Source organism: Melanotaenia boesemani, chromosome 18, assembly GCF_017639745.1.
Source record: "Melanotaenia boesemani isolate fMelBoe1 chromosome 18, fMelBoe1.pri, whole genome shotgun sequence".
In the NCBI taxonomy this organism is placed as follows: domain Eukaryota; kingdom Metazoa; phylum Chordata; class Actinopteri; order Atheriniformes; family Melanotaeniidae; genus Melanotaenia; species Melanotaenia boesemani.
Genome location: NC_055699.1, coordinates 30043412 through 30067505, shown reverse-complemented (window position 1 = coordinate 30067505; position 24094 = coordinate 30043412). Strand labels below are relative to the sequence as shown.

At 43.7% G+C, this 24094-nt stretch overlaps 1 protein-coding gene and 4 non-coding genes across 5 annotated transcripts in view; 1 reads left to right on the top strand and 4 right to left on the bottom strand.

Moving 5' to 3' along the window:
* The window catches only part of sspo (SCO-spondin), a 136845-nt gene that overhangs the window by 45059 nt on the left and 67692 nt on the right, over positions 1 to 24094 (top strand). Inside the window, exons 41-71 of the mRNA XM_041968910.1 lie at positions 776 to 935; positions 1153 to 1201; positions 3867 to 3968; positions 4056 to 4183; positions 4377 to 4497; positions 4645 to 4772; positions 4854 to 4995; positions 5109 to 5240; positions 5361 to 5544; positions 5634 to 5709; positions 5817 to 5838; positions 5923 to 6043; positions 7647 to 7860; positions 7933 to 8074; positions 9064 to 9240; positions 9356 to 9550; positions 10710 to 10787; positions 10876 to 11031; positions 17107 to 17265; positions 17346 to 17510; positions 17616 to 17807; positions 19671 to 19793; positions 20012 to 20141; positions 21492 to 21617; positions 21922 to 22013; positions 22137 to 22334; positions 22431 to 22601; positions 22690 to 22942; positions 23123 to 23169; positions 23261 to 23431; positions 23750 to 23884. Coding sequence (XP_041824844.1) covers positions 776 to 935; positions 1153 to 1201; positions 3867 to 3968; positions 4056 to 4183; positions 4377 to 4497; positions 4645 to 4772; positions 4854 to 4995; positions 5109 to 5240; positions 5361 to 5544; positions 5634 to 5709; positions 5817 to 5838; positions 5923 to 6043; positions 7647 to 7860; positions 7933 to 8074; positions 9064 to 9240; positions 9356 to 9550; positions 10710 to 10787; positions 10876 to 11031; positions 17107 to 17265; positions 17346 to 17510; positions 17616 to 17807; positions 19671 to 19793; positions 20012 to 20141; positions 21492 to 21617; positions 21922 to 22013; positions 22137 to 22334; positions 22431 to 22601; positions 22690 to 22942; positions 23123 to 23169; positions 23261 to 23431; positions 23750 to 23884 — 4289 coding nt within the window. The remainder of the gene's footprint in view (positions 1 to 775; positions 936 to 1152; positions 1202 to 3866; positions 3969 to 4055; positions 4184 to 4376; positions 4498 to 4644; positions 4773 to 4853; positions 4996 to 5108; positions 5241 to 5360; positions 5545 to 5633; positions 5710 to 5816; positions 5839 to 5922; positions 6044 to 7646; positions 7861 to 7932; positions 8075 to 9063; positions 9241 to 9355; positions 9551 to 10709; positions 10788 to 10875; positions 11032 to 17106; positions 17266 to 17345; positions 17511 to 17615; positions 17808 to 19670; positions 19794 to 20011; positions 20142 to 21491; positions 21618 to 21921; positions 22014 to 22136; positions 22335 to 22430; positions 22602 to 22689; positions 22943 to 23122; positions 23170 to 23260; positions 23432 to 23749; positions 23885 to 24094) is intronic.
* Positions 12767 to 12848, bottom strand: trnas-aga. The gene has a single exon. It is a non-coding gene; the product is annotated as a tRNA-Ser (tRNA).
* On the bottom strand, positions 13322 to 13393 carry trnag-ucc. The gene has a single exon. It is a non-coding gene; the product is annotated as a tRNA-Gly (tRNA).
* Positions 14520 to 14601, bottom strand: trnas-aga. Its single transcript has one exon. It is a non-coding gene; the product is annotated as a tRNA-Ser (tRNA).
* trnag-ucc lies at positions 15075 to 15146 on the bottom strand. Its single transcript has one exon. It is a non-coding gene; the product is annotated as a tRNA-Gly (tRNA).

Here is a 24094-nt window from a genome sequence, read left to right as displayed (position 1 = left end):
TCAGTAACGATTTATTATCAGTAACGTTTTATCATCCATAATGTTTTATCGTCAGTAACGTTTTATCGTCAGTAACGTTTTATCATCAGTAACGTTTTATCATCAGTAACGTTTTATCATCAGTAATGTTTTATCGTCAGTGAAGTTTTATCGTCAGTAACGTTTTATCATCAGTGAAGTTTTATCGTCAGTAACGTTTTATCATCAGTAACGTTTTATCGTCAGTAACGATTTATCGTCAGTAACGTTTTATCATCAGTAACGTTTTATCATCAGTAACGTTTTATCGTCAGTAACGTTTTATCATCAGTAACGTTTTATCATCAGTAACGTTTTATCATCAGTAACGTTTTATCGTCAGTAACGTTTTATCGTCAGTAACGTTTTATCATCAGTAACGTTTTATCGTCAGTAATGTTTTATCATCAGTAACGATAACAGCGTTGTAACGATGGAAAGAGTCATTAGGTCGATGACATGTTACTAAAAAAAGTACCGCTGTTTATTTTAACGCCGTTACTCCCATGTATGACCAAAACCCAAAAGTGAGCACTTTGAAGCTTTAATGGGATCTTACTATATCAGAAATATTTACAGGACCGGCTGCTTGTTTTCATGCTGCACTGAAAAAGGTTTCACCAAACTGTAGCCTTGATCACCTTCATTCTGCGACCCCTCATGTGGCATTTATCAGCATGTTTTTACTCAAATGTACATTTTCCTTTTATTGTGTGTGTGTGTGTGTGTGTGTGTGTGCGCATGCGTGTGTGCGCAGGTGTCAGACAAAGCCCTGTGATGAGTGTGAGTATCAGGGTCAGTCTCATGCAGTGGGAGACAGATGGCGCTCAGAGCGGTGCCAGCTATGCCACTGTCTTCCCAGCCTGATGGTGCAGTGCGCCTCCTACTGTCCACACGCTGCCACCGGATGCCCTCAGGTAGGAGAGGGGTCATGTGTGAGATAAACCTTTCCATGTTTTGTTACAGTCCAACACCTGGTGTCACTTTATTCATCTTGAAATGGGGTTTTTCATTATGACAGACTTTAGAAATACTGTCTTGGAGTTATTATTGAAGAAAGTGGCAGATTTCTGAGAGTTCTTCCTGCAGAGAACTATGAACATTGTGACTGAGCGTTATCTCCTGTTTCTGCAGGGTTTCAGTCTGGTACCTGGAGAGGGAGACAGGTGTTGTTACTGCCAAGGTAAAATCAATACAGTCATTTATATTTTTTTACTCAGGTCAAATGTTTTCCCACAAAATGATCAACACAATTATTTGCATTTCTATATTAGTAATGCTATCAGTGAGTCATATTACACTCACCGTCCACTTCATCAGGTCCACCTTGCTAGCACCAAGTTGGGCGTTGTTTTTCCTTCAGAGCTGCCTTAATTCTTGGTGTCAGATTAAACAAGGTGGTGGAAACCTTCCTCAGAGGTTTTCTCCATATTAACATGACAGCATCACACAGTTGCTGCAGGTTTGTCGGCTGCATCCATGATGAGAATCTCCCGTTCCACCACATCCCAAAGCTGCTCTACTGGACTGAGATCTGGAGCCTTATTTATCAAACTGTGGACAGCAAAGCAAACTACGGCTGGCGTATGTAGGGAAAAAAGGAAATGCGGCGCACAAAAACTTTCAGATTTATAAAAGCGTGTGGACGTTCTACGCCTGTTTCCATTTAGAAATCAGAATTAACTCTAAAGCGGGCACACAGGAAAGAACAACTTACCCCACCCACGTGGTGGCTATAAATGGTCAGGTGAACACCTATGATACACATTTATCACCTCATTTACATGACAGCTTGGGAGGGAAAAAGAGTTAAGAAGTGGAATTTTTCAGGGTGTGAGACAGAGATCCTGATGGACCACGTTGACAAACATAAAAATGTTTAATTGGTGGGCACAGAGTGGACATTACTGGTGTCAGAAAGGCAGAGTAGTGGCAGCAGGTGGCAGATGCTGTCAAAAGGGAAGACACGCCAGAGGTATCAGAACATGCAGCTGGATATGTCAGTCGGTAGGACGTCCGTCTCCCATGTGGGAGACCAAAGTAAGAATCGGGTGAATCGCTTTGAAAAAAGCGTTTTCTAAATAACAGTAATGATGCCGGTAATTTGTTTTAATGTATAAAATAAACATGTACAGATACATCTGAGACTGATAGCAGTTTATTTAGTGTCAATTAACATTTCTTTCTAGTTGCTGGGGGCTCCAGCTGGATGGGCGGGGTTGCAGCTGGGTGGGCGGTGCAGAGGGACACGATCACCGCTATTAACCAGGGGGCTGAGGAGTTACAGGAAATAAAGACCGTCTGGACAGAAGTTGGGACAACAATAAAAAAAAATTGTGTAAGAATAAATAAAAGGAAATCCTCCTCTTGTGTGTTTCATTAGCGTAGCATCACTTCTAGACCTCCAGCCTCCAGTCTGGTCCCGTTCTGCTGGAACGAAGGACCAAAGCTACTTTCCACACTGACGGCTACATGCTGGCAGCAGACTGGCTCCTTATTTATCTGGATGGATTTTATAACATGAAGTTTTGTTTCACAATGACAGAACATGTTTTAGTGGTTGAGCTTCTTATTAACATCATCTCCGCTTTTCCTGGAAATCCTGTTTTTTTTTTTTTTGTTTTTTCTCCAGTGCGTGGGTCTTAGGAGAATTAATATGGAATTTGCGTCTTTATTCATTTCTGTAAACAGCTTTAATATCTAACATGTGGTGTGAAAGGTAATAGTGGATTGTGCACAAATGTCTTACATTTCACATCATTTCTTTGATTTTATTCTGGACCGTTGGTGTCGCCGTTTCCCGTTTTTCTAGATTCTTTGCGTACGCCTGGGTCAGAGTTGTGTGGAGGTAAAAAACATTTTCCTGTCAAATTTGGTTTTCAGAAATCTCAGAAGTTGACTATATTTGGCGGTTTTTGGTCCTATGCAAGCTTGATAAATGAGGCCCCTGGTGGCTGTGGAGGCCGTTGGAGTCCAGTGAACTCATCGTCATGTTCTAGAAAGCAGGTGGAGATGATCTGAGCTTTGTGACATGGTGCATTATCCTGCTGGAAGTAGCATCAGAAGATGCTCCACTGTGGTCATAAAGGGATGGACGTGATCAGCAACAATACTCAGGTAGGCTGTGCTGGTTAAACCAGGCCACATTGGTACATAGAGGACCAAACTAGGCCAAGAAAACATCCCCCCACCATTACACCAACAGCAGCCTGAAGCGTTGATCCAGGGCAGGATGGATCCATGTTTTCACCAAATTGTGAACCTAGCATCTGAATATGGAGCTGAAATGGAGACTCATAGAGATGGTTGTGTGAAAATCCCAGTAAATACTCAGACCAACAACCTTACCACGTCAAAGTGACTTAAATCCTCTTTCTTCCTCATTCTGATGCTCAGTTTGAACTTCAGCAAGTCATCTTCATCACATCTACATGACCAAATGCTGCCATGTGATTGGCTGGTTAGATATTTGTGTTGACCAGCAGTTAAACAGTGGAGCTGATGAAGTGGCTGGTGAGAATAGATGAGCTGACCAAAAGAAAGTAAATATTTGAGATGTGTTTCAGATGTCAAAGCCACAAAATCACCTTGTTTGGTCTATCCAGATGAAGGTTTTTTAAATTCTTACAGATCAGGAGAGAGAACAGTGACTTTGGGTGTAAGTTGACATTTTAGTAAACAGCAGGACAGAATTTTGCAGCAAACACTTCTGAAATGGGCTCAAAAAGGTAAAGTTGGGTGTAATTAGTGTTTCCTCACCACAACATGAAGGTATTTAGTCAATGAGGACTATGTGGTGAAGAATAAATCACTAACCTTTGAAAGGATCTTGTCTTGATGTGTAGGAGAAAATGAAACCACCTTTGTGACGTTAAGCCCCACAACTGTGACCTCCATGCCAACAGAGGGCGCTACACCCTTGGTCCCCACATTTCCGCTTCCACCCGGAGGTTAGTGCAGCTTCAAGGTTACAAGTAGAGCATCCCAACGTTTAGCTGATCTACTTTAATAACTGTTATTTAATCCCCTGTGTTCAGATGAGTGTTGGGTTCCTCTGGGTGTCCAGACTCTGCCATCCTCCAGCTTCAAGGCCTCATCCCAGCAGGCTTTTCACCCCCCAGAGGCAGCCCGTCTCCATGGATGGGACCCCCATAGGGATCTCCAGGTACACTAGACTTAATGATAGGAAATCTGCCCCTACAAGGTCCTTAATGCACAAAAACTTTAGCATGCTAACATGCTTAACATTACCTGAGACATGTTATTGTTAGAATTCTCTCTGTGTGAATAAGTTGTGTGCAAACTGAAGACCACATCTGTGAAACTGGACAGCAGGTGTAATCTGTGTTAATCTACAGGGCTGGAGTCCAGAACCAGAAGATTATAAAGACCTACCACAGCACAGACTTGAGGGGCACAGAGACAGCTTACAGAGCCCCTACCTACAAATAGACCTGCTGAAACCATACAACATCACTGGTAAAGATTCACACAGGTGCCTTTCAGCAAGAACCAGTGGTCTGGTTCAGTGTAACCTGTAACCTGGGAGTAAATTTTTCTGTCAGATTAAGGACTGTACATCAGTGAAATCAGTAAAAAATGTTCAGTTTCTGTTCTGGTCTCTAGGTGTACTGACCCAGGGTGGTGGTGCGTTTGGCACCTTTGTGTCCAGCTTCTACCTTCAGTTCAGCGAGGATGGAAGTCTGTGGCACACCTACAGAGAGCTGGGGTCTGACGCCCGGCCCAGAGCCAAGGTCCAACAACAGTACAGATTCACTGCTGCTTCCTTATATGCTCCACAAGCTGAAGGTGGTGTGTGATTGTTCCTTCTGTAGGTTTTCCTTGGTAACCATGACGATAGAGGTGTGACGGAGAGCAGGCTGGACAGGACGGTGTTGGTTCGGTTTGTTCGCCTGCTGCCTCACGACTTCCAGAACGGCATCTACCTCCGGCTTGAGATCATGGGCTGTGGTGAAGGTTGGTAAAGAATTAAAAAGTTTTGTTGGTGTTCCAGAAGTGGGACTTCACCTTGCTCTGTTTCTCCTCTCCAGGTTCTCACTGGTCGACTTCTCCCACCCCACCCACCCCAGTCTCCCCAGTAGGTGGCTGTCGAGACAAAGAGTTCCAGTGTGGAAATGGTCGCTGTGTACCAGCAGGTCCACTGGGAGTCATTTGTGACGGGGTCAACGACTGTGGGGACGGATCAGATGAGATGTACTGTGGTGAGTTCACTGGCCAGACAGTTTCTTCTTCTACCTTCACTACTGGCATTTTACAGGTCACATAAATCAGAAGTTAACAGAAAAGATACTCTGATTACTTGATATCATCCTCTTGTGCAGGTATCCAGTCCTCTTCCACACCCACCAGTCCACGCAGCTGCCCGACTGGTCAGTTCTCCTGCGCTCCACCAGGGAGCTGCATCGAGGCAGGAAAGCGTTGCGATGGTGTTCCTCACTGTCCAGGTGGAGAAGATGAAAATGGATGCCACCCACATAACTTCACCACGCCCTCATCCTCCAGGAGGTTTAGGCTCATGCTTGCTCCCACACTTTCTTTATCCAGAGGCTGAGTTTCATTCATGCCTCATCGCTGCTCTTTATTGATATTTATAGGGCATTGACACCCACCCCAGCCCCCCTGAGGACTCCATCTATGGCTGCTGTCTCTCACTCTGCAGTAACACCAACAGTAAGGGAACATCTGAACTGAAATGCTGTTTCTGAATGTTTTCTGATCCTGGTCAAACATTTATTTAAATTATAAACCGAATGTGTTCTGATGTCACGTGTTTACAGGAAGGTGGCCCTGGACATCGCGGTGAGTCCTGATAAGAAAGGCCTTCTTCTGCAGTCTGTCTGGGAGTCTAGGCTGAGGTGTGTTAAGAGTCATCATGTGTTACAGGTATCTGCTCCTCTCCTCTGGGGCTGGAGGATGGGAGGATTCATTATGGTCAGCTGACCTCGTCCTCACACCGAGAGAACAACCCTGCTGATGCAGGGAGACTCAACATTGTCCCGAACATGTGAGCCACTAGATTATCATACATGAGCCTAAACATGTGATGACACAAGCAATGTGTTTGTAGAAATTTTAAGTTTTAGGGGGCATTCACATTTAGGAAAGTGAGAGTGGGTGGGGAATTCCACGAAATTTCTCAACATTATTTGGTTTAGTTTGTTTTGACACTGCACTTTTCTTGACCGGACCAAACCACCTGGACAACGTTGTGCAGCTGCGACAAATGACCACTGACCAAGAATAATTAAACAAAAGTGTTAAAAGTCCTCAAATGAGGTGTCTTCCCAGCAGAGCATGTACCTGAAAACTTCCAATGGACTGTTACCAGAAAGTAGGGCTGGGTGATATGGCCTATAACTGAAATCCCAATATTTATTTTGCCTTATCCTGATAAACGATATCTATCTTGATCTTTTGAAGTCTCCTCTAAAACACTGTGTAAACGATGAATTCAATATCATCAGCATAAAGAGACACCAGTAGGTTTTAAGTAAACTAAATTTAACTTCATTGTGAGTTTTCTCTTTCATCAAGAAGATCAAGTTCATTTTGTTTTCTATAACTGCTCAATTAATATCTTACTTATCTTACTTCTTATTCAAATACATTATTATTGAGGTTATTTAAATTTTTCACATCAACCTGTAAATCAGACAGAAATATCTGCTTTAATATAACGTTGGCTCAAAAGAGCAGCTGGAGGAGCAGCATTTTTACACCACCTTCCTTCCAGATGTGTGATCTCCTTCTTCAGTCTCTCTTCCATAGAAAGCTCAATTCAGCTGCTTATATCCACAATCTCATCCTTTCGGCCTCTGTTGTCAAAGCTATTTTCCATTCAGGAGAGTTGGAACAATAAACAGTAAAGTCATTGATTCTCTCTTCATCACAACAGACCAGTGCAGCATGCTCACTACTGCAGACAGAGCCCTGATTCATCCGTCCATCTCTTGTACCATCCTACAATCACTTGTGAACAAACTAAAGACACTTTAACTGCTCAGCTTGATGAAACTTATTCCCAACCCAAGCCCCCCACCCTTTTCCAGTTGAAAACCATGGCCTCAGAGTTTCATCCTGAACTCTTTATACTCGGCTGCAGACTGCCCTAGTGTGTGCTGAAGATCTTGGCCGGGAGAACCCAACAGAATCACATCATCTGCAAAAAGCAGGGATGAAACATGAGGTTCTTAAAGCAGACGCCCTCCTCCCCCTGCCAGCACCTTGGGATCATGTCCATGACCACCACAAACAGGACTGGTGATGTGGGGCAGTCTTGGTGGGGTCCAACAAGCAAAGTGTTTGACTTGTTGCTTCTTTTGGGCTGAGTCCGGAGCCAAGGCTTGATCCCCAGGTGTTCGTCAATGACTTCCCGCTCCCCACACCTGGCTCCAGGAATGTGCTCTGGTTTCCTTCCTCTAGACAATGTGTTTTATCTTTCTTTCCAGTCTCCTGCCCACGAAAAGGTGACGATTCTGTGGAGAAGCATCCTCATCCTTGCATTATTAATCAATATTTAGATACTGCAGTTTCCCTTATACGGTATGTTTTCTGTTAATGTTCGAAGTGAAGATGTGACAGGATGCTTCTCTCTCTGGTTCCTACAGTCAGGTTATGAAACCTGGATGGAGCCCCTCCCCCAACGATCCGCAGCCATATTTTCAGGTGGACTTCCTGGAGCCTACCTGGGTGTCGGGTGTGGTGACACAGGGCAGTGAACGTATGTGGGGCTATCTTACTAAATACCGGCTGGCCTTTGCTCTGCACAGCAGCTTCTTCACAGATTATACAGAAGATGGGAGGCCTGGTGGTCCCCCCAAGGTATTTGTAATGACTTGCAGTTTTCGCTGGTGAATGTCTTTGGTTCTGTCAGTACTTTTGCTTGTTGAGTAGGTGTTTGAAGTCCGGATGGTGGGTAGAACCCCTGTGACCCGTTGGCTCAGTCGGCTGGTCCGAGCACGCTACATGCGTATTATCCCAGTGGAGTTCAGGCACACCTTTTACCTGAGAGTGGAAATCCTGGGCTGCAGAGGAGGTGAGAATGATCAGAACGGTCAGACATGAGGCTACAGCATCAGTCTGTGTAGTAGATTATATGTAGTTGGTTTTACAGACATGATATATATATATTTGTATATATGCACATTACAAATTCTATATTCACCTTCTGTAAATTTCCTGATTATAAATATGCTACAAATATCAGCAGAAAGTTAATTTTCCTTTTTTATCTGAAACCTCCATCCCAGGACTTTTATATTGCTAATAAAACCACCAGTACATGGGAGAAAGAAGAGTGGCAAATAAATTATTTAAATGTAACTGTTTTAAATAAAGGCAGTTTTAAATTCTTTATAGAAGAAAATGTACAGTTTCTGAATATATGCAGCTCTAACACGTCCCCTCTGTGTAAAGGAGGTAGGAACATATTTTCTTTCAACATGCCCGATAATTGCACATTTTTTTGAAAAATGTTAGTAAAGAGCTATGTACAGTTGTATAAAATTAAATGAGCTGCATTTTTCTTGGGATTTCCACCAGAAGGTTTTAATATGAAGTTTTAATGAAACTGCTGTTACATTGATTGAAGACAAACTTCCAACAGGAACACGGTGGTATAGAGAGCTCATGCAAGCTAATGCTGATGAAAACCTCTCTGCTACATTAAAGGGAGATAACAAACTTATTATGTTTTTTTAATCTGGCAACCTGTTTTAGCTCACTTACTATTTGAAACTGTAGATTTACTAAAGAACGGAGGTTTAACTTCTGGTGTAAATTCCATGTCATAATAAAAGCCACCAGAATGCTTTTGTGTTTATTTTTCCCAGCATGTATTTATGTCAAACTAGTTTGGAAACATATATTGTGTGTTGGTCTGTGGCTATAAGCCTTGATCTTAGTGCTGTCTTGTTGTTTTGTCCAGTGCTTAAATGCATTCTGTGTTGTTTAGTTGTCTTTGTTGATATTATTCATTATTGAAAGGACGTGTTTCTGAAAGATTTGAACTTCTTCTCTGTGTAGATGAGCTGGTGACCCCCAGCAGTGTGACCACGTCTCCCTCTAGTGGTGGGAGGGTGACTATGCACCGCTGCCAGCCAGGCCAGTTTTCATGCCATCACAGCGGGGAGTGCATCCCAGTGTCAGTGCTGTGTAACGATCGGCCAGACTGCTTGGACCACTCTGATGAGATCAGCTGTGGTGGGGGTTTAACGGGTTTTATTAGCCATGCCGCACCGCTCATGCCAGTTTCTGTCCCTCTACCGGCTCAGAAAGGACCAACACTGTTTTTTATCTCTCTGCTTCTCTTCTTCAGGGACTGCTCCCACTAGAGGCTTTCCAGGGCTTTACAATCATACCAGTTACACTGGAAGACCAGGTTTCCATGGCAACACCACAACAGGTGTTCCTGGCCTACATACAACTGGTGTCCAAGGTATGTTTCCTGGTGTAGCGAAACCAGGAGTCACGGCACCGATCACACTTAAGAAGACCTCCACCTCAGGTTCCAGTAGGTGTGATCAGTTTATTTTTAGTTGTGGTGTTTGCTGTGACAAGTTTGACAGCTTTAAGCTGGGTTGGAACATCTGGTACAGCTTTACAGTGGTTCTTGGACTATTTATCTAAGAGAAAAATTGTGTTGTACAATAACCACAGATAACCACAGAAATGTGGTGTCCTGCACGGGTTAGTTGTAGGACTGTTTTTACTCTCTTCTTACTTCCTTCCCCCTTGGTCACTTTATACAGAAACATGGTATTTCTTTCCATTTTAATGCCGATGATACACAATGGTATTTACCAATTAGAGCCTCTGTAACTGTTGTATGTTGAGCTATGTGCTGCTACACTCCCTGCTTTTTTTCCTTGAAGGCAATATGCAATTTTCCCTGATGATTCGTTGTTATCTCAGGGAAACAGTTTTCATGATGTAAAAAGCTTGTTTAACTTGCAACTGTAAAAATAGAAGATTTACCCTCCTTGTAGTGTGAATATTTGTTTACAGACAGAAAATGTCAGGATATAATGTTTTTAAACTCATTTTGTGGAGCAAAGTAATAAAGCTGTATCATTTAAAAAAGTCTGCCAAGAAGCTTTCTGAGAGTCATGTGACAAATTAAAGCATGGTGATTGGTTCCCTGTGGTCTTCCCTCTTTTTTTAAGTATAGCACCCAAAGGGATGCATGTAGGAAATGTGCCAGGCCAAAAGCTGGTGTGTTGCCTTCAGGCAACATAGTGCCATATTGTAACCCTCTAACAAGAAAAAAGAAGAGAGAGCTCATCCCTCCTGTTTTAACATCTTTGCACTGACTCCCAGTATGTTAAAGAGATGATTTTAAGATCTTGACTTTTAAAGCCCTTCGTGGCCTTATCAGACTTTTTAGAATCATGTGAGCCTGTAAGAAGTCTGAGATCTTCTGGCAGAGGAGTTTTAGTTGTTGCATTGTCTTAGTCTGCAGTCAAAGCCCCTCAATTCTGGAACGAGCTGCTTGAGATCTTATGAGTCAGGGTCTTCTTTTAAATCTCTAAACACATATTTCTATTGTGTTTCTTATATAAATGCTGTTTTACTTGATTTTATTGCTCTCATTAGAAGAACATTTGTTTAAAAGCTCAGTCTTGTCTTTAGTCTTTTTGCAGTCTTAACCATCAGAAAATATGTCTTTTCAGGAGGCACAACAGGCCACCCTGGACTGCATCCGTCCACGTCTCTGCAGCCTGGAAGACCTGGTCTTCAAACAACAGCAGGTGGAAGATTTAGCTCTTTTTAGTTACTGGATCCATCTCATTTAACAGAAAAGACTGAACATGTTTTCTATGTTCTGATGGTTTACAGCCCCTTCAGTCACCACAAGCCCCCATGATGGGGGGCTACCCAGAGTCCTTTGTGTTGAGGGCCAGTTTACATGCTGGTCATTCGGATGTGTGGATTCTGCACGTGTGTGTGACGGGAGAAAGGACTGTTTGGACGGATCAGATGAAGAACTTTGTGGTGAGCATCAAAAACTTGTCAGACTGAAGCAGAATAGAAGAGGACTTTAACCCTTAAACGTATCACCATCACCAGTGTCTCAGGAGCGGTAGTGTGTAGCTCTGTGGGGTAAATGTGGTGGATAGCTTCCCTTAGGTGATCTACGGAAGTTTTCCAGACATTTCTGTCCCGTCCAGAAGGTTTACAATCCAGCCACTAAATGTAGTTTTATTCAGAGACTCTATCTGGTAAATCCACAATGATCCATGATAACAGCATTATTTATCACATTTCACCACAAAAACATCACCATCACTACTATGTTGCTAAGAGACCTCTATTTAGACCTGGACATGATGATGACTCAGCCACATAATCTGAGAAATGAGGTTGTCCTGAAAAATTAGTCTGCTTACAGAATTTGTAAGACAGCTTATAAATTAAATAGTCATGATTATTAACCATTCACATCATTTTCTCTAAAATAAGTCTAATCACTTGTAAAAAAAAAAAAAAATCTGGCCTAAGTGGCATAACATATTGAATCCCTTTTGTCGAGTAGGACGAGATTAGCTCCAACTTAAAGTTGATGAAGTCTGTTGTCTTTTCTACACTGTGAATATCTGTCATGATATCCATTCATTCAGGGTCGGGCTTTCCTGAAAGAGCCATTTACTGGTTACGACTTTTTTAGTGGCAACCAGCAGATTGTTCATCAGATATCTGTCTTTTTTGGCCAATTCTGGGGTATAAGTCCAAAGTACATAATCATAAGATCAAGAAGTTTATATATATATATATAAATATAAAGTGAGCTGTCATTTTAAAGATAGATAGATAGATAGATAGATAGATAGATAGATAGATAGATAGATAGATAGATAGATAGATAGATGCTTTTTTAAATCCCAAAGTTTGGAAATGCTGTGTTTGAGTAGCACCCATTTGTACAAAAGATACAGCAACTGTGTTGGATTTCCAGTCTTTGGTCGATGGTCACTCCTAGCAACTTATAGTTCTCAACAATCTCCACCTCATGCTCCATGATTATCAGTGGAGTAAGAGGAGTTCTCTTCCTCCGGAAGTCTGGTCTTGGTGACATTTAGATGGCAGGCCATTCCTGCCAGTCCACTCTACAAACCCGTCCATCAGGGCTCTGTCCTCCTCCTCCCCTCCCTCTGCTATACACCCAACAACAGTTCAGTCATCAGAGAATTGCTGACGCTGGCAGGACTCAGTGTTGTACTGAAAATCAGTGGTGTATAAGTTGAAAAGGAAAGGAGACAACACAGGCCCCTGAGGATCTCCATCCATCACTGACCACAACGTCAGACTGAACGCTACCCAGATGGACAAACTGTGGCCTGTCTGTTAGGTAGTCAGTAATCCAGGAGGCCACAGAGTCGTCGACACCCATCCCCTCACTGCGTCGTTCCCAGTAGCATTGAGTGGATGTTGTTAAAAGCAATACAGAAATCAATGAAAGCGACTGCCACAGTGCCTTCCAAATGCAAATGAAGAATTGCTGCAGGTAGATGACTGTGTCGTTAACACTCAGGCTGTTCCATTAATATGGTTTGGGAAAGACAGCGCAGATGTGTGAAACATCCACTACGAACCGTAAAGCTCAGCTAAGCAGAAGCTACTGCAGAGGACGAAAGCAGCCAGTGGTTTACTTTGGTGGAGGTTTCATGGAAAACTCGGCCTACACATTATTCCAAATCAGGCATTTTGGGGAAGAAGAAGACAGGCCACCCGTTGTCGGCAGGATTCGAACCTACGCGGGAAGACCCCAATGGATTTCTACTCCATCGCCTTGACCACTCGGCCACGACAACGATGTCGGAACACCCAATCCTAGTTCCGATGTGTGGACTCTGTTACAACAGGCCTTGGCAGCAATCTTCTACACTTGCGCATGTGTTGAAAGCCTTGGGAAGTGCACAACTTCACCTCTCGTAAGATACACTGGAGATAAATGTTGGGTATTGGACCCTGGGCGTCATGCATGCAAGGCAATCTATACTCTAGATCGATAAGATCAATTGTTTTAACTCCTTATCCACAGCTAAACTCTGAAAGTGCATGTGGCATTTAAGGGAGTGTAGCATATGTGCCTATGAAGAGCTGCATGTCAGCCTTGGGCAGTTGAGAAAGCGGTTTTGGAGAGCAGAACAGTAAGAGGCCGTCGATGATGGTGATGGACGTTTTACGAGCATGAATGCAAAAAGGAGTATAAAGGGAGTTCATCATGAAAAGCCAGTTTATAGGAGAAAAACAACTAGACACACCTTAAGTCCATTAACACTCCTGCGATGGCCGGGAATCGAACCCGGGTCAACTGCTTGGAAGGCAGCTATGCTTGCCACTATACCACCATCGCTCCAAAACAAGACAACAGACCGATCAGTGCCCGGTCCAATCCTGTGAATAAAAACACCTGAGAAATCACCTGAGAAATTACTACACGTCCTTCTGACCAACTCCACCACCTTTTTGGTACATTTTGGATGGATGGATGGATGGATGGACGGACGGACGGACGGACGGACGGACGGACGGACTGACGGACTGACGGACTGACGGACAGATAGATAGATAGATAGATAGATAGATAGATAGATAGATAGTTAGTTAGATAGATAGATGCTTTTTTAAATCCCAAAGTTTGGAAATGCTGTGTTTGAGTAGCACCCATTTGTACAAAAGATACAGCAACTGTGTTGGATTTCCAGTCTTTGGTCGATGGTCACTCCTAGCAACTTATAGTTCTCAACAATCTCCACCTCATGCTCCATGATTATCAGTGGAGTAAGAGGAGTTCTCTTCCTCCGGAAGTCTGGTCTTGGTGACATTTAGATGGCAGGCCATTCCTGCCAGTCCACTCTACAAACCCGTCCATCAGGGCTCTGTCCTCCTCCTCCCCTCCCTCTGCTATACACCCAACAACAGTTCAGTCATCAGAGAATTGCTGACGCTGGCAGGACTCAGTGTTGTACTGAAAATCAGTGGTGTATAAGTTGAAAAGGAAAGGAGACAACACAGGCCCCTGAGGATCTCCATCCATCACTGACCACAACGTCAGACTGAACGCTACCCAGATGGACAAACTGTGGCCTGTCTGTTAGGTAGTCAGTAATCCAGGAGGCCACAGAGTCGTCGACACCCATCCCCTCACTGCGTCGTTCCCAGTAGCATTGAGTGGATGTTGTTAAAAGCAATACAGAAATCAATGAAAGCGACTGCCACAGTGCCTTCCAAATGCAAATGAAGAATTGCTGCAGGTAGATGACTGTGTCGTTAACACTCAGGCTGTTCCATTAATATGGTTTGGGAAAGACAGTGCAGATGTGTGAAACATCCACTACGAACCGTAAAGCTCAGCTAAGCAGAAGCTACTGCAGAGGACGAAAGCAGCCAGTGGTTTACTTTGGTGGAGGTTTCATGGAAAACTCGGCCTACACATTATTCCAAATCAGGCATTTTGGGGAAGAAGAAGACAGGCCACCCGTTGTCGGCAGGATTCGAACCTACGCGGGAAGACCCCAATGGATTTCTACTCCATCGCCTTGACCACTCGGCCACGACAACGATGTCGGAACACCCAATCCTAGTTCTGATGTGTGGACTTTGTTACAACAGGCCTTGGCAGCAATCTTCTACACTTGCGCATGTGTTGAAAGCCTTGGGAAGTGCACAACTTCACCTCTCGTAAGATACACTGGAGATAAATGTTGGGTATTGGACCCTGGGCGTCATGCATGCAAGGCAATCTATACTCTGGATCGATAAGATCAATTGTTTTAACTCCTTATCCACAGCTAAACTCTGAAAGTGCATGTGGCATTTAAGGGAATGTAGCATATGTGCCTATGAAGAGCTGCATGTCAGCCTTGGGCAGTTGAGAAAGCGGTTTTGGAGAGCAGAACAGTAAGAGGCCGTCGATGATGGTGATGGACGTTTTACGAGTATGAATGCAAAAAGGAGTATAAAGGGAGTTCATCATGAAAAGCCAGTTTATAGGAGAAAAACAACTAGACACACCTTAAGTCCATTAACACTCCTGCGATGGCCAGGAATCGAACCCGGGTCATCTGCTTGGAAGGCAGCTATGCTTGCCACTATACCACCATCGCTCCAAAACAAGACAACAGACCGATCAGTGCCCGGTCCAATCCTGTGAATAAAAACACCTGAGAAATCACCTGAGAAATTACTACACGTCCTTCTGACCAACTCCACCACCTTTTTGGTACATTTTGGATGGATGGATGGATGGACGGACGGACGGACGGACGGACGGACGGACGGACGGACGGACTGACGGACTGACGGACAGATAGATAGATAGATAGATAGATAGATAGATAGATAGATAGATAGATAGATGCTTTTTTAAATCCCAAAGTTGGGAAATGCTGTGTTTGAGTAGCACCCATTTGTGCAAAAGATACAGCAACTGTGTTGGATTTCCAGTCTTTGGTCGATGGTCACTCCTAGCTACTTATAGTTCTCAACAATCTCCACCTCATGCTCCATGATTATCAGTGGAGTAAGAGGAGTTCTCTTCCTCCGGAAGTCTGGTCTTGGTGACATTTAGATGGCAGGCCATTCCTGCCAGTCCACTCTACAAACCCGTCCATCAGGGCTCTGTCCTCCTCCTCCCCTCCCTCTGCTATACACCCAACAACAGTTCAGTCATCAGAGAATTGCTGACGCTGGCAGGACTCAGTGTTGTACTGAAAATCAGTGGTGTATAAGTTGAAAAGGAAAGGAGACAACACAGGCCCCTGAGGATCTCCATCCATCACTGACCACAACGTCAGACTGAACGCTACCCAGATGGACAAACTGTGACCTGTCTGTTAGGTAGTCAGTAATCCAGGAGGCCACAGAGTCGTCGACACCCACCCCTTCGCAGCTTCGTACCCGGTAGCATTGAGTGGATGGTGTTTAAAGCACTAGAGAAATCAAAGAAAGCGACTGCCACAGTGCCTTCCAAATGCAAATGAAGAATTGCAGCAGGTAGATGACTGTGTCGTTAACACTCAGGCTGTTCCATTAATATGGTTTGGGAAAGACAGCGCAGATGTGTGAAACATCCACTACGAACCGTAAAGCTCAGCTAAGCAGAAGCTACTGCAGAGGACGAAAGCAGCCAGTGGTTTACTTTGGTGGAGGTTTCATGGAAAACTCAGCCTACACATTTTTCCAAGTCAGGCATCTTGGGGAAGAAGAAGACAGGCCATGTAATGTTCCTTGGTTGTAGGCCTAAATGGATAGACAGATAGAGAGGTGCATGGCCACTTAAGTTTGTTGTCCCAATTTCACTATCATTCATTTTCTTTTTATCCTTCCTAAATGCCAAAAAGATATCGATCCTTGTATAAAGGGAATGTGGGGCAGAATAATGTGTATAATCTCTTCTATTTGGGAAAAATGTTCCACAAAAAAATCTATTAAACTTGCCTCCTCAAGGAGTGCATTCACTTTTTTTTTATTTTATTTTATTTTTTATGTCAGGAGTGTTTTTCAAGAGGTTTACTATTAGTACTATCCAACTGTAAATGTACATTTAAATCTCCACCAACTTGTGTTTATTTTAGCATTTTTTCATTTGATAATTACTTTAGTTGTAATAGTTCAATATTATAATCTCAAGACCTTAAAAAAATTTTCCTTAGGCCAACCGTTTCCTGGTCAGTGTTCCTGTCTGGCCCCCCATCAAAATTTTTCTAGACCCGCCCCTGCACATCTGAAGCATTCATGCTTTCTACCAGCTGTCTCTGTTAGAGAAGGTCCTGCTCTGATTTATATCTGTTCAAAATTTCTCTCACCACATTCATAGCTCCTAAATGATCAGACCTGTGTCTCCAACATCCAGACGGTGATCCGGATCACCCCCAAAACTTTTTTACTCCTTCCTTTTTATATTTCTGAGATTTCCAGAAGATTTCTACAAAATCTGTCCATAACTTTTTGAGTTATGCTGCTGGCAGACAGACAGGCAGACAGTAAATAAATAGCTTAGTTTTAAGGGTTATTATAGAAATATGGACAAACGGAGTGAGTCTCTTTACCTCCATGTGTGTTCAGGCACCACATCCAGGCCAGCAGTGGCTACACAGCGCCCCCTGGTACCCAGACCCTGCTCTCCGAAGCAGTTCTCCTGTATCAGTGGGGAGTGTGTCCACCTGGACCGCAGGTGTGACCTGCAGAGAGACTGTGTGGATGGGTCAGATGAAAAAGACTGTGGTAGGTTATATGTTTGTCTCTAAACTGATCATGTGATCAAGGAGTTTTTGTCTCCTCACCTGCTCTCTTCTGTCCTGAAGTGGACTGCATCATGTCCCCGTGGACAGCGTGGAGCGCCTGCAGCGTGACGTGTGGTCTGGGCTCCCTGTTCCGTCAGAGGGACATTCTAAGGGAGTCTCTGCCTGGAGGCTCTTGCGGTGGAGCTCAGTTTGACAGTCGAGCCTGTTTTCCTCAAGCGTGTCCAGGTCTGTCCTCTGACCTCCATCCATCACCTGCATCAATCCACCTTCTACACCAGTCTGAGGTCTGGTATTAAGCTGAGCCACATGTGCTCCTGTCTCTCCTCATAGTTCGTGGTCAGTGGTCGGAGTGGACGTTGTGGTCAGGCTGTGATGCTCTCTGTGGAGGAGGGGTCAGGCAGAGGAACCGAACCTGCTCTGCCCCCCCTCCTAAGAACGGTGGACGGGACTGTGAGGGCATGACCCTGCAGAGTGAGAGCTGCAATAGCCAGCCATGCACCAACGATACCAGCACACAGACAGGTGAGAGTCAGGTACATCTGTCTGCAGCTGGACTCTGAGGGTCCATTAAACTTTAATCCTGATCAGCCCAGAAATGACACAATCACCACTATAAAAAATACTGAAAGATGGTAGCGGCGTTTATTTTCAACTGTTGCTCAAATTTTAGACTCTAATGTTCACAAAAAGGCAGAATTAATGCTTAGAAGTCATTTTGTTGCTGAATGTGATTGATAACAGCATGGCGACTGGGGAGGATTGCACATCACATTTCTTCTGTCTTACTCAGGCATAGTCACAGACTACATTTGTGACACTGAGAATACACTCTGAGGCCTCTACATGTCCTTAGACACTAAAAACATGAAGATGTGTACTGTGGAGAAATTCTTTATTTACCTTGGATTTGTCATTTTAGGTGAATTTTATGAAAATATGGCTAAAAGTAATCCTTAAAACTCCGCTAGACCCACCCGAGCATCATCACTTCAATCATCAGCAGTGTCTCAGGAACGGTGGTGTGTAACTCTGTGGGGTAAATTGTGATGGATAGTTTACCTTTAGGTCAGGGGTCTTCAACCTGCGGCTCCGGAGCCACAAGTGGCTCTCTGGACCTTCCACAATGGCTCCTAATACATGGCTAAAAATGCTAAAGAACTAACTAATGTTTCTAAATATGGATATAATAACAAATGCAGGTTTTTAGCATTTTTTTCAGTTTTTTTCATGGAATAATTTCCTTAAATATTTAAACATATTGATACTAAAAGTAGCGATAATATTTTATCTATTTTTTTCTTGTCATTAGATTGGAAACTATGGGCTTTTTTTTTTTTTAACATTTTTCACAAATATCTACATGACATAGAAGAAAGTCTGTCTTTTTTGCAAAAATTTTATGTTTTTCTTTATTTTAAAACCTAAAAATAGAATTAAAAATGTTCTAAATAAATTCTTATAGTATATATTTATAAAAAATGATAAGTTTTCCTTTTTCAAAAGGTCTTGTAACATTTGTGTCTCTAAATGAGTTTTTTTTAGCTGGCTGAGGGAAAAATTGCTCTTCGGATTGGACGGTTTGCAGAGCCCTGCTTTAGGTGATCTATGGAAGTTTTTTCAGGTATTTATATCCCGTCCAGGTTTACAGTCCAGCCACAAAATGTAGTGCAATAACGTCACATTAAAGTATATCAAACTAAAATGTCGTGTTTATTCAGGTTCTTTATCTGGTAAATCTAAAATGATCCATGATAACAGCATTATTTATCACATTTCATCATAAAAACATCACCATCACTACTATGTTGCTAAGAGACCTCTATTTAGACCTGGACATGATGATGAAGCCACTTCCTGTCAGACTTTCCACCAATCAGAGAGCTTAGATTGACGGTAACGTCCAATCAGGAGCAGCCAAAGATCAACCAGTGAGCAGAAAGTTCTATGTGTGTGTGAAAAGAAGAAAAATAATGCTCCTCTATGGCTGGAATAAAGCCAAGAAGACGTTTCTGATGCACGGTGGCGCCACAAAGCAGCTGAGCTGGAGTTGGTTTAGTGAGGATAGCAGGTAAATAGTAGCAGGAATAACTGGAAATGAGGAAAAAGTGGAAACATGGAAATAGTTTCTGTTGTGTGTTTGTTTCAATAACAATATTTTTTCTCCTGAAAGCCAAGACTTGAGAGAACGATGAGATGAGAAAAGGTTTGGTCACTGTTGATCTGTGTGTTATTTCTACAAAGTTCTGTTAGTAATAAATTCTGCTTTCTTCTTCTGGTCGGCCTTTATGCTGCTACATCTATTCATACATTCATTTTACATCATTTTAGCCTCAGAATCTGACAGCTGAGGCTGTCCTGAATTTCTGGAACTTAACTGATTGACAGGTTGTGTCGGCGGCATGGTGCTGGTGACCAGCAAAGACTGCCAGGCTGGAAGAGTTCAACCCTGCCCTCCCACCTGCTCAGACCTCAGCATGAACCACACCTGCACTGGAACATGTGTACTGGGTAGGACACACTCTATTTACACTTTTGGATCATGTTTGAACAGATGAAAACTGCTCCTCAGTTTAAGTCAAAAGTCTGAGACCAGTCAGAGTCTACATTAACATTTGTTACATGACATATGTAACGGTAAATGTCATGTCTTTGGGAGCTGGATAGGATCTCAGCATCTTCTACAGTAGCTGGAAACACAATGTATGACCTAAACGATCTCTCCTCAGGCTGTCGCTGTCCCCACGGGACGTACCTTCAGGAAGGTCGATGTGTGAATTCTGGTAAATGTGTGTGCCACTGGGACGGTAAAACACTGCATCCTGGACAGGTGATCAGTACGGACCAGTGTACCACATGGTAAGACACAGACACACATAAACCAGTCAGAAAGAAGAGCCATGGTCTTACATGGTTATCACAGCTTTTATACAACCTCACTTCCCAAAAAGTTGGGAAACTGTGAAGGATGTAAATAAATCCCATCAGCCCATATTTTATTTGAACAAATATCAGATGCTGAAACTGACACATTTTATCATTTCATGGAAAATATGAGCTGATCGTGAGTTTGATGGGTGTGATGGATGCAGGATGTGGTTCAGCATCGTCTTGCTGAAATCTGCAAGGCCTTCCCTGAAAGAAACGTTGTCTGGATGGGAGCAGATGTTGCTCTAAAACCTCCATGTACTTTTCAGCATTGATGGAGCTTCACAGATGTGGAAGCTGCCCACGCCATAGGCACTAATGCAGCCCCATCCCATCAGAGATGCAGCTTTTCACCTGTCCACTGATAACAAGCTGGATGCTCCCTCTCCTCTTTAGTCTGCAGGACACGCCGTCCATGCTTTCCACAAACTAGTTCACATCTTCATCCAGGTTTCCACTTCACCTCAGACTATTTTAAATGAGCTTTGGTCCAGAGAAGACGGCGCTGTTTCTGGATCCTGTTTACATCTGACTTCTTCTCTGCATGATGGAGCTTTAACCTGAATTTGTGGGTTTCAGGGTGAACTGTGTTCACAGACAGTGGTTTCTGGACGTCGTCCTGTGTCCATGCAGTGGTTTCCAGTAGAGAATCATGACTGGTTTTAATGCAGATTTGCCTGAGGGCCCCAAGATCACCAGCATCCAGTTTGACCTTCTGCCTTGTCCCATAAGTACAGAGATTCCTCCAGATTCTCCAAATCTTTTGATGATATTATACACTGTAGATGGTGGGATCTTCAAAGGCTTCACAAATTTACACTGAGGAACATTTTTCTGAAACTTTTAGATCCAGTTTGTCTCAGATTGGTGAACCTCTGTCCATATTTCCATCTGAGAGACTCTGCCTCTCTGAAATGCTCCTTTTATACCAGTCATGTTACTGACCTGTTACCAGGTAACCTGATTAGTTGTCCAATGCTCCTCCAGGTGTTTCTGGTTTGTTCCAGGTACTTTTTCAGCCTTTTGTTGCTCTTGTTTCAACTTTTTCCAGATGTGTCGCTGCATCAGATTCACTATCAGCTCATATTTCCATCACATGGTGAAACGTCTCCGTTTCATCATCTGACATGTTTTTATTTTCTACTAGGAATAAAATATGGGTTGAGTTCTGTTTTTTTTTTTACTTTTTAGACAGAGACCTGCTTTACTGGGTTGTAATTATGATACAGAAGTTGTGATTGATAAAATAGTTTCATTGGATGGCTCCTGTCTGTCCTTCAGTGTGTGCAGAGATGGGCGTGTCACCTGTGACATGTCCAGCTGTCCAGAGTCCTGTCACTGGTCAGCCTGGTCGTCATGGTCACCATGTGATGTCACCTGCGGTGCGGGCCTGCAACAACGTTACAGGTGAGCTTTCTTTGTCTATAAGGTTTCACGTTCCATGAGGCTCATTGCACCAGTGATTCTGTTATCTTTATAAACTTCATATCATCACCTTCATCTCTTCCTGTCCTCAGTTTCTTGGTGTTCACACAATCTTCCTCTGTTATAATCTCTCACTGATGTGCTGTTTCAACTGGTCCTTGTTCACTGAATGTCTGACTGACTGTGTCTTAGTGCACCTGTTCAGAGCAAAGGTCAATTACACACACCATACAATGGACATGCATCAGGTTGAGACGTCTTCATCACCCCAGTTTTCTCTCTTCAGGGCTCTGGTGAGTCCAGCAGGAGCAGTCAGAGTCCCGCCCTGTCCAGGAGACTCATCTGAGGCTCGCCACTGCTCCAGCCCATGCTTCCCTGGTACATGTGCTCACAGTGCAGACACAGTGACAATTTTTATTCTTCATGCATTTTACTGAGCATGGTGGCCTCTTTCTTCTCTTTATTTCTCTTTATATTCAATTTATTGCACATGTTGTGCAGTTCCAGCAGATGTTGTGTGGAGCGAGTGGACCGGCTGGTCAGAGTGCAGTAAGTCGTGCTTCAGCCACGTCGATGATGTCGGAATTAGACGACGATTTCGCATCTGCAACCACACGCTTGCACTGTTTAACCACACACAGTCTCTCTGTGATGGAGACGGTGAGGAGCAGGAGCCGTGCGACACCATGCTCTGTCCAGGTAAGACCAATATAAGCACACACCTGCAGAAAACTCTTCATCTACAAGTCCTTAAAAGTCCACACTGAGGAGCTGACTGTGGTTGGATGTTTCCAGTGCATGGTGGCTGGTCAGCCTGGTCACAGTGGTCTCTGTGCTCGTCTGAATGTGACTCTGGTGTCCAGACCAGAGAGAGATTCTGCAGCTCACCAGCACCACAGCATGGGGGAAATAGTTGCTCTGGTCCTCACATACAGACAAGAGACTGCAACTCCCATCCTTGTTCAGGTACTCTGCCCTGTTTACCTGGAGCCATGGCGTAACATACACCAGGTGTGCAGCGGTGTGCGATTATGTTGTGTTGCTCTCCCCGCAGGTGTGTGTCCTGAAGGGATGATGCACCTGTCGGCACCTGACTGCGAGGCTCAGGGTGGTGCGTGTCCACGGGTGTGTTTGGACATGACCTCAGAGGTGCAGTGCGCCACTTCCTGTTATGACGGCTGCTACTGCGCCCCGGGTTTCTACCTGTTCAACAGCAGCTGTGTGCCTCTGGAGCAGTGTCCATGTTACCACCAGGGGGAGCTGTATCCAGCTGGTGCTGCCCTGCCTGCTGATGCTTGTAATAACTGGTACTGTCTTTAATCATGGATCAAACTGACAGTTTTTCTCTTTTACTAAAACACACAACTCTGCTCTCTGAACTAAATTCTCAGTGCCCTAAAAGTGTTTGCACAGTTGTGAAAAACTGTTGCCGTAGGAAGACGATCTCTTTCCTCTTACGTGTGTTTTGCATGTGTGTCTCTTAACAGTACCTGTATTAGTGGAGAGATGGAGTGTGGGACGGTTCCTTGTCCAGGTGACTTCTTTACTGCGAATTAAAATGTTCTGTGTCTGCCTGTCATGTTTGAGCCTTTGTTTTGTCTTCATGTACATATTTTTGTTTTCAGTGGACTGTGGCTGGAGCAGCTGGACACAGTGGAGTGCATGCAGTCGAACATGTGATGTCGGTGTAAGAAGGAGGTATCGTTCAGGAACAAATCCTCCTCCTGCTTTTGGTGGTCATCCCTGCAGGGGAGACAGAGTTGGGATCGATACATGCAGCATTGAACCCTGCCTTGGTGAGAAACATGATGCTAATGATGCTGATGTCTGCAGCATCCGTGTTGTGAATGGAAAACAAATGTGTCTTTTAGATTTCAAACTCTGGTCTGGAGGGTCAGTCCTGCAGGTTTTAGATGTTTCCTACTCCAACACACCTGATTCAGATCAAATGGATCCAATAGCTTGAACAATTTTACCCGTTGACCCATTAAGTTGAACCAGGTGTGTTGAAGCAGGTAAAAATCCAAAACCTGCAGGACAGCGAACCTCCAGGACTGGATTTTTTAGATAGAACTGAAATAACTCAGCTGTTATGTGTGGTGATGTGTGTGAAGGTCTAAAGGAGCCGTGGAGTGTGTGGTCGCAGTGTTCAGTGACTTGTGGAGGCGGCTACAGGACCCGGACCCGCGGGCCCATCAGAGTCCACGGCACTGCTCAGCAGTTCAGTGCCTGTAACCTGCAGCCTTGTGGTACAGCAGAAAAACACACTCTTACAATCACATTGTGACTTTTTCCAAAACATGCTTTCATGATAATATATTATATAAAAGTCTTACATACTTCATTTGTCAATTTAAACTTAGTTTTTGTGCTCAGAAACCGTAGAAGAAACTAAAAATGAAAAAAAAAAAACAGTTGGGAAGCTGTGTAAAATGTATCTCATCTCTCCACACACTGAT